This window comes from Anas acuta, chromosome 1, assembly GCF_963932015.1.
Source record: "Anas acuta chromosome 1, bAnaAcu1.1, whole genome shotgun sequence".
NCBI classification, from domain to species: domain Eukaryota; kingdom Metazoa; phylum Chordata; class Aves; order Anseriformes; family Anatidae; genus Anas; species Anas acuta.
This window is the reverse complement of record NC_088979.1, coordinates 142,337,062-142,347,046: the sequence shown is the minus strand read 5'-3', so window position 1 is coordinate 142,347,046 and position 9,985 is coordinate 142,337,062. Positions and strand designations below refer to the sequence as shown.

Genomic DNA, 9,985 nt, shown 5'->3' with positions numbered 1-9,985 from the left:
CTCAGGGCACCAAGGAACTGAACATGAGCTGGCAGTGTGCCCAGGTGGCCAAGAAGGGCAATGGCATCCTGGCTTGGATCGGGAATAGTGTGGCCAGCAGGACCCCTGTGTTCTGCTCTGGTGAGGCAGCACCTCGAGTGCTATGTTCAGCTTTGGGCCCCTCAATACAAGGACATCGAGGCCCTGGAGCATGTCCAGAGAAGGGCCACGGAGCTGGTGAAGGGCCTGGAGCACAAGTCCTGTGAGGAGCGGCTGAGGGAGCTGGGGGTGTTTGGTCTGGGGGAAGAGGAGGCTCAGGGGAGACCTTATTGCTTGCTACAGCTGCCTGAAAGGAAGGTGTGGGGAGCTGGGGGTCAGCCTCTTCTTGCAGATAACTAGTGATGGGCCTGGAGGGAATGGCCTCAAGTTGCTCCAGGGGAGGTTCAGGCTGGCAATGAGGAGATTTCTCCTCAGGAAGAGCAGCCAGGCACTGGGACGGGTTGCCCAAAGAGGTGGTGGAGTCACCGTCCCTGGGGGCGTTCAAGGAGAGGCTGGACGTGGTGCTTGGGGACATGGTCAGTGGGTGACACTGGTGGTAGGGGACAGTTGGGCCAGATAGATGATGCTGGAGGTGTTTTCCATCTTTATGATCCTACAAAGCCGTCCATCCTGGCACACCCCCTTCCCCTCCCGGCCCCTCCCCGCCCCGCGCCCCCTGCCGGCCCCGGCCCCACCACACGACCCGGGGGGGGGGTGAGCGCAGCGCAGGGCCCGGCCCCGCCCGCCCCGGCGGCTCGGTCCCGCCTTGCCCCGTGGCCGGCGGCTCGCGGCCGCAATATAAAGCGGGGGGCGGGCGGCGGGGCGGGCCTGAGCGTGTGCGGCACCGAGGTGAGCGGCGGCGGGGTGGTGGTGGGGTTGGGGGGGGATACCCGGGGACCGGTACCGGCGCCTCAGCGGCACCCAGGCGTGAGGAGGGAGCCGGTGCCTCCCCCCCCATCCTCAGGGCCAGGCCTTGCAGCGGCTCCTCCCGCGGGCTGCGGGTTGTGTTTTATTCATTTTGTTTAATTTAATTTTATTTTTTTATTTTATTTTATATTTTTTTTCTCTGCTCCCCGGTGCGGCGGGCAAGGGAAGTGTGGTGTCATCGCCCCGCGGCTCAAGGTGAAAGCCGGCTCCTCCCTGAGGGGGCAGCGGGGCGATGCGGGGGTGGGGGGGGCAGCCTCCCTCTCTCCCTCAGCACCGCTTTTTCCCCATTTTTTTAAAACATTTTCCCTTTTTAATCTGAATTCTCGCCGCTCTACGTGGTGGCTGCGAAGGTCACGAAGCTGGTTTAAGGGGGTGGGGGGGGGTAGGGGATGGGGGTAGCCGTGCGGGGAGCGGCCGGGCTTCTGGAAGCATCCCCTCGGGGGGAGGGCTGGGTGGGGAGGCTCGGGCAAGGCACCCGCTTTGCCCTGCTTTAAAATCCCTGCTGGGGGTCTGCGGCTGCCAAAATCCCCGCTATATAGGGTAGGGGAGCCTAAAGGTGGGTATAGGGGAAGGGGGGAGGGAAAGGTGGGGGTCCTGCTGCGAAAGGATGGGACTGGGGAAGGGAGCGCCCTGCCAACGGAGTTTCTTTGCAGCTCCATCCATTTCAATGGTGCAGCTTTCCCAAGCCCCTTTCCGCCGCCCATCGTCACCTTCAGGCCGGTCAGAGGACGGGGAGGAGAAGGGCATGAAGGCGGCCAAGCAGCAGGTGAACGCGTCGGGGGAGAGCCAGCCTTCCCCCAGCCCCCTGCAGACTGCGCTCAACTCGGCGGCCTCTCCTTCCCAGGCGTACGAGACTTACATTGATAATGGGCTTATCTGCCTCAAACACAAGATCAGGAACATTGAGAAAAAGAAGGTAACTCTTTCCTTTGCTATGGCATGCTTTTAAACAGTTAAAATTTCACGTGTACAGAAGCCAGACCAAGGCATGCATAGGAATAAAGGATTTTTTAAATAACCCATGAAATGACCTGAACATAGATTTATTTCTTATCACTTTGAACCTCTATGTAGCAGAAAATGGTGTTCTTTATTCTCCTTGTTCTGAAATGGGCTATTTGACATTGTGTGAGCACAGCATTGTTTCAGTGAAGCAGCAAAGTAGCTGTTAACTATAAACCTTCTCTCTGGTAATTCAAAGATAATTGAATATTGGTTGACATTGGGGATGCTTCTCTGGCAGGCTTGAGTTCAGAAATAACTTAGAACCAATGTGAGTTAGCTTACAGTCTTAAAGTCTTAATATTTCTATTGATTACATGCATCTAATATTAGGATGTAGAGATATATGTAAAATTGCAAATGAGCAGCAGTGTTTCCTCTGGCTAACGGCAATGTCAAATTTTATTAAATATGTATTGCCATATACTTTGCATAGATCGACTTCTTTGACTTCTCTATCTTATATCTATAGACAAATGTTAGTAGCTATAGGACTTATATACAGAAAGCCCCCAAACCTGCTCTCCTGACTTTGAACTGTTCCTTCTTTAAGGGAATGGTATTAGTAAGTACTGAGGTAATTATACATCTAAAATATTGTTGCTGTAGCTGCTCAGGCTTTTGTATTCTAGGACTTTTCAGTTGACTGGTAGGTGACTGAAAGCTATGCATGTGCCAGGTTTTTAATTGGGAAGATGAACTTTTCTATAAGATTGGAAGAATGATGGTGCTGTTGCTTTCAATATTGGGTCAGGATTATAAGTAATGCAATTGTATGGATGTTGAGATTCTATAAATGCTTGAAAAGGATTATATGTTACATTTTTGGGTAGATGAAGAGGGATCTAGATCAGACTTCAGGCTATATGGTTATGGGACTTGATCCTCCTGCAGGGCATGCAGTATTACTGCTGTCTTTTGTCATGCATCATGCTGCAATTCTGAATAATCTCAGATAAGCATGTTTCCTTTGTGATTAAGCAACTTTGCTGTATTCTAACTTGTCCAAGGAAGCATACTGCTGTGAATTTCTCCAGTATTTTTGATTGGCTCATGTGAGTGCAGACAATATGGCCTCACCAGCAAGTAAGTGTGACTTGCTAGAATGATAGAAAGTATTCCTAACCCTAGATACTGTGTCAGTAAAGCCTGTCTAGGCAGATATACAAATTAAGTGTTCAACTTTGTGGTAATCAACTCCCTGTTTTTCTTGTGTTTAATGAAGATTAGTATTGCATGCTTTATTTTGGCTGTTATAGACTGCTTCAGTATATTAGAAATAAAACTTGTTTTCTAGTTGAGTTGTCCATTTTCTTAGGAAACAGTGCAATAATTTTTTTTGACACAAATGACCTCAGATTTTGGAAGAGACACAGCAGGAAATGAAGTAAAACTATTCTATCCAGTGTAAGATAACTAAATTGCAGCAAAAAACTAAATGCCCAATACTTTCAAATGAGGACACGGGATGTACTTGGAGCCTCTTAAAGGTCTAGAGTCAATGTGTTATTTCTTAAATGAAACAAAAGTAAAAATGCAAGACTGAAGGGGGGAAAGTAGGTAGCTCTGGAGACTGAGACTGCAAAATCTGTATTCCTTCCTCCTGAAAATGAGCAGTAGGAAAGTTCCTACTTTGCTGCAGTATGCAGATTTCTTGAAATAAAATATTTAACTTTACTCATAACCAATTCTTGACATTAGAAATCAATATAAAAATGGACTTTGATTTTCTTTTTTTACAGCTTAAGCTAGAAGACTACAAAGATCGACTGAAGAAGGGAGAAGCTCTCAATCAAGACCAGTTGGTAAGCTTGCTTTATGTGGGAGTGGATGGACTTAAAACCTTCAAACAAACATCCTAGAACAATTAGCTTGCCAAAAAAGGTGGTAGTACAGTTTTACAGAAGCAGTGCATGCAGACTTTTTAAATGGTATTTGTCACTAAACTAAATGGGGTCAGCTATTGATAACTAGTTGAGTGGTGAGTTATCTTTGCTGTGTAGGCTTTCAGCTTCATTTTTCAGCTTCATGCTCCTATACCTCTTTGAGATGTTCATATGCAGCTTACCTACATGGCATTGCTGTGTTAGAACAGACCTCAAGGCCTCATTAATAGGTGCTTCTTGAAATTGCATGATGGTTACACAGCTGTTGGCTATCAGTAGTTGAAGTATAATTGATTCCTTGTTGGTAAAAGGAAGATGTTAGTGTAATCTGCATGGGACTGAAAGGCTTAAAAATGCCATAATCTAGCTATGAACTACTGGTTTAGTGGAGGACTTGTTAGTGTTAGGTCAGAGGTTGGACTAGGTGATCTTGGAGGTCTCTTCCAACCTAGATGATTCTGTGACCTAATTGGGAAAACTACCTTGTCCTGGTGCTGCCATTAGAGGGCTGGGACTCACTGCTGCACTCAAATGCTGTTAGAATAATGTCTGTTTTGTACCCAAGACTGCTAGAGTTTGGAATGCCAAGATGTAAGATCACTAATCAATAAATGTGGTGCATTCACAAAGTGAGTTTAAACTTGCCTGGTGTTAAAATAGTGGTTCTGGCTATTTCTCTTGGACTTGAATGGATGCTAGAGCAGAAAGCAACTTTCTGCAACATGGAAGTTATTGCTGTTTAAGTGTCTGGTACCAGGGTGCTACACAATCCACAAGATTTATTGCCCTGGTCACTTCAAAAGTACTTCACAGACATGTTTAAGAAGAGTCCTGTGACAAAGGGCATTGTCACTGGAGTTCCGGTACTGGATCCTGCAAACTGGCCAGCTGGAAAAATAATTCAGTGGCTTAACTTTATTGTAATACAGCAGTCTCAGAGCATAAATATCCTTACTTGGAGTCATTTGTAAGTAATAACTTGCAATAGTGGGGATAAAAGCAGAAATAACTTGCTGCTTAAAGGTAGAATAGGCCTGTTAGAGTACATGATAGTTAAGTGTTAAATTATGGGATCTGATGTGTTCTCTTGCCCTTTAAGTGCAAGAGTGCTAAATTAAATCTGATCATTTGGAGTGAGACAATTATCTCTTAGTTCTAAGCTCAACCTGACTCCAGGTTTAGTTTTAGAAGAGCCTGCTGTTGTGTTCAGATCCAAATGTTAGTCAGTTTTCTTCTGTTGATAAGACTACTGAATAGTATTCTCTTGTTCAAGGCTAATCCAAGTTGTGTTTTAAAGCTACTCCGAAATGTGACTTTGTTTAGTCTATACTCTGGGCTATCATAAGTCAACAGATGAAAGTGAAATTAAGATGTAGGGGACTAATGAGGCAAAGGATTCTGTAAATGTTTTTGTCTGCAGATGCATTCAGCAGCATTGACTTTAGAATGTGAACGTGGTTACTGGCTTTCACTATTCCCAACTGAGCTTAACTTTTAAGTATCAAGTATTTTCATTGAAGTTTCTAGGACATCTCAGGCTTCTGAAATGGAAAATGAGGGTCAACCTTGCTAGTGAAGTGACTTGTTATCCAAACTGTTCAGATAACTGTTGTGAAAGGATGTATCAACTCAGTATTTAACTAATCTAGTCAAGGCCCTCATTTCAGTGGTTCAGATACAGGAGTGCTACTTTTATGCATACCTTTCATAGGCAAATTTCCAATGCATATACAAATACTGAGACCTGGTAGTTTGAAACTAGAGCACAGGTTAATAGTTCAGACATTTGCCTAAATAAAGCTTTTCTGCCCATAGTATAGTGGAGCTCTAATGCAACTTGGTGTTGTTTATATTTTTCATTGTTTTTTCTACACAGGGAGCAGGGTACATGTAGTGATGAGCTAGTTTTTGCAGACAACTTGAATTAAACTAATTGCTCATGGTGCATGCCTGCCAGAGTTTGTGTGCTAGCTGTACTTTCCTAAAGTACAGCTAGCACACAAGAAGAACTTTTAGGTTTCAAAAATGAGGAGCTTCCAGCAAGTTTAATGCTCTCACTGGCAATGTTGTACTATTTTGCATGCTCAGCAGATTTTCTTCCTTACTGTCACTCCAACATTGTTTCTCGTAATGAATGTTAATAACAGGAATGTGACAAAAGAAAGCATTTTCTTTTCCACAGTGTTATGGTTTGTCTTAGCAGTGGCAACCAGTTCTTGATATTTCAGGGTAAGGAGTATTACTTCAGAGTTTACAAGGTTAAAAGCAGTCACTGCAGTCTGCCTAGTAAGTTGGTAGTCTGTGAGTCTTTCTTATGCATCAAATCTGTGGGCACTGGGATCTTAAAGGTCAAATTCTTCTGAGCACTTGTGAACCTGCTAATTAGTTCTCAGAAGGTGCTTGATAAATTGATGACAGTCTTAAAATACTAGTTGAGTACATAACAGTAACTCATGAGCTTCCTTGTGTTAAGAATCACTTATAGTAATCCTGCATATTACGAGTGAATACAAGTGACTAAACAACCAGCCTGATGGAACAAATTGACCTGTAATTTGCTTTCTAGTTGCTTAGACACACTGATTTGCATATCCCAAATATTACTTCGACAGACAAAACATTTTTCACTGCAATGATGAAACATTTGTGTCAATGTTAATACCAACTGAAAGAACTTTGATAGACTGAAACCAGTGCTAGTACAACTTCTGATGTCTTGTTATAAGCATAAACCAATCTGAGTGTAAAGCACATGCGAACCAACATTTAAATTTACTGGGTTATTTCCCAGGCATGCCTTATGCTAAGTGGAGCAATGTACAGCATGTCTGAGCTACAGCATTTTGTTATCTTCAAAGCTGTTAAGTGGGCCTGTAAAATTAACTGACAGTGGGGAAGGGGAAACTCATAAACCTAGGGTATATCAAAATGCAATTAAGAATCTTCTTTTTGAAGACTAGAGAGTAAAAAGTGCATTAAAGCCATTAATGAAGACAAGAACACTGCTTGATTTGTAGAAATCAAATTTGCAGGACTTTCTGAAAGTATGACTTGCCTTCTGTATCATTAGCTTTCTCAAGCTTTTGAGTTATCTGCAGAGGCATTCAGCTAAGCATCAGAGTAGAGGTTCTACACTGAACTTGTCTGTCATTTGTGTTCCTTTCAAGCTTTCATGCTAGTATCTGATGTTAAGCAGATGTTTTTGATTGAGACCTAAAGGAGCAAAAAAGAAAATGAAAAATGAAGTAACAGTGGTGTTAAGGCTTTTCTGTTTTGGTATTGGTATACCAAGCATTGAACAGGATTTTGCCTGAAAAGTCATACAGATGAAATGGTGTGGTGGGAGCTGGCCTTGTACTGAATCTCAGGTTGTTATGGATGAATGATACAACTAAATTTAAGCACCAATTACAGACAGTATCTTTAAAGCTACAATTCAGAGAAGTACCACTAAGTGAGTAGTTCTCAATGAGATTTTAAATAGAATGTATTTGATGTGCAATGAGTGGTCTTAAGCATTAAACATGTATTGTCTCTTCCTTTTTAGGAGGCAGTAGAGAAATATGATGAAGTAGTACACAACTTAGAATTTGCCAAGGAGCTTCAGAAGACTTTTTCAGGTCTTAGCCAAGACGTAAGTATGAAATGTTGGTCATGATATCAGGAGGTGACTGCACACTTCGTGCTGCTCTTCTAATGGCTACATTTATATGCCCCTACACTGACTATAGGAAGCATCTGTTTCAGAACTCAGGGGAGCAATCTGCTCATACTGTCTGGAGTAGCTGAGCAAATCAGTAAATGTTGACAACTTTGGACACCATTGACCTCAACAACGTAGTTATTCACTGGGTACCACTATAAAGACTTAGGGAAATTGAAGTGTTGTTGCTTGGCTGTGTTTGAGGTGACTGCAGTTCATTTGGATTTGAAACCATGAGCCATTTTGCTGATAGCTTGTGCCTGGGCTGTGTTCATCCCCTGCATAGGGGTGAACTACTGGGGGCTGAAGCATGAGCCCTGTGATGAGAACCTGGAAGAGCTGGACTTACTAAGCATGGTGAAGTGAACACTTAGTAGGAGATGTAACATTAGCCATCAAAACCCAAAAAAGATAAATGAAAGGATGGAGCTAGGATTTGTACTGAGGTATGTGGTAAGAGGAAAACGGGATAAAATAGTAGATTCTAACTAGGTGGAAGGGAACTGTCACTCTGAGAACTAGAACTTGTCATTGAGCACTAGAATAGGTCTAGAGAAGCTGATAGGTATCAGATATTTTCAAGACCTGACTGCACCAAGCATCTAAGTGATCTGATTCAGATTGTCATCCTTCAGTGTTCTGGAGGCTGGGCTAGATGGAGAGTTCCCAGTGTGGGGGGAAGTGATGGGGTTAAATTGCTTTAGCTTTAGTGAGTACAGCTCTTTGTAAAACTTAGCAGCTTATTCTGCTGTAGTCATCTCTAACTATGGCAAGTCAGATCTAGTGTTTTATTTAGGACTTCATTCAGGGGTTAACACAGTATTTTTTACGTAACCAAGTGCTTTCTTTGGCTACTAGAGAAACTGGTCTCTTGGCTCTCAGGCAAATGCTATCCTTATGAAAAAGATGATCTAAGGGTTGCTAAATGTAATTAGTCACTGTTCTGGCTTTATTTCTTTGCCTCTTCTATAATGCTGAAAGACTAGTAAAATGGCTTCTGTGACTGAGACCCATGCAGTTCCTCCTAGAGGCTTCTCTTTTCTTGTATATGTAGTAATTCCAAATTCCAGGTAGTGTTTTGAGAGGTTAACTGCATTGTGTGAGGAGAGGTTTAAGCCTTTTCAGTGACAGTGTTGCTTTGGGATTCACTCAATTACTGTACGTTGAACACAAACCACTGTGCTGAACATCAAAATACAGACTGTCTCATATTGCTTGTAGGTGTCCATAAAATATCAGTAAAGAAGGTTTGTGACATGGTGTGACCTGCAGGTGTTTTTAGTAATCAAAAATCTACCATTAGCTTCTGCTAGCTTAAACTTATTGAGCTTATCCTATATTCAAAGGCTAACTTTTTTTTTTTCCGTGGCCAATGTGGATTCTGCAGCAAATACCCATTACTGGAATGCTAGGGGGTATTCTGGCAACGGTGTCCTTATGTCTCTTAGTGTGTTCTAAAAAAGCTGCATGCTTTCACATCTTGCAAAGAAACTTCAGATACTCTACTAAATTTGATTTTTCGTAACAAAATCTATAGCAATGGATTTTAAATCTATAGCAATAGCTATAGATTTTAGTAATGAAAATCTATAGAGAATTAATGGAGAAATAGGGAGCTTTGCCAGAGGAGGGACTTGGAAGGTCTTGGTTGGGTATTTGAAGAAAGAATTAGGAGCTTGCCATCTATCCAAGGTTAGTTTTTGTCAATGTAGGATGACCAATACTAGAACTTGATGCGTTATATTATAGAACTGTTATTCAACCATTGTGTTTAACTGTTGAATTCCTGTGTTGAAATAGCTGCTGAAAGCACAGAGAAAGGCTCAAAGAAGAGAGAGTCTATTGAAGCTTGAAGCAGAGAAGAAAAAACTGCGTACAATACTTCAAGTCCAGTATGTGCTGCAGAATTTCACTCAAGAGCATGTTCAGAAAGATTTCAAAGGTGGTGTGAATGGTGCAATATACTTGCCTTCTAAAGAACTAGACTACCTCATAAGATTTGCAAAACTGACATGTCCAGAAAGAAATGAGAACTTGAGGTAAGCTGAAGATTTGTCTAATTATCATGCTTCATTTACTGCAGTAAATGTCCTCTGTTTGACACTGCCATGTCTTGAAATATGTTTTTGGACGCTAATTAGAGTTCTATTCAGTATATTTGCTCTAGTCTGAGACTAGGAATATGGCAAAAATATTTTACTCAGCCTTAAAAGAAAGCTGCTGCATACTTTCCCAGTTGTACAAACTACATATAAACCCTGCTATGTTTTGTCTTGCTGTGGGGCCCTGGGGAGGCATTCCAGTAATACCATAAGCAGGAAGGCTGGTGGTGTGGTGCTTCCCTCAGGTCTTGCTGTTTGTGTAATGAAGAAGTGTAGTAAATACAGGACATCTGTGTTCCCTGTTGCATTCATGTGGTGACTGAGATGCTGCTTTGGAATAAAGGAAT

At 42.6% G+C, this 9,985-nt stretch overlaps 1 protein-coding gene across 6 annotated transcripts in view; it reads left to right on the top strand.

Annotated features, from left to right (window-relative positions):
- The first annotated feature begins 729 nt into the window (after nt 1-729).
- CAPRIN2 (caprin family member 2) overlaps nt 730-9,985 on the top strand; it is a 37,723-nt gene continuing 28,467 nt past the window's right edge. For 5 of the 6 annotated variants that reach the window (XM_068661892.1, XM_068661884.1, XM_068661869.1 and 2 more), the window contains exons 1-5: nt 734-867; nt 1,599-1,861; nt 3,690-3,752; nt 7,381-7,467; nt 9,337-9,575. In XM_068661892.1, the coding sequence (XP_068517993.1) occupies nt 1,613-1,861; nt 3,690-3,752; nt 7,381-7,467; nt 9,337-9,575 (638 nt within the window). In that variant the 5' untranslated portion in view covers nt 734-867; nt 1,599-1,612. Of the gene's footprint in view, nt 868-1,598; nt 1,862-3,689; nt 3,753-7,380; nt 7,468-9,336; nt 9,576-9,985 lie in introns of all 6 variants that reach the window. The other variant, XM_068661902.1, reaches the window with a different exon arrangement.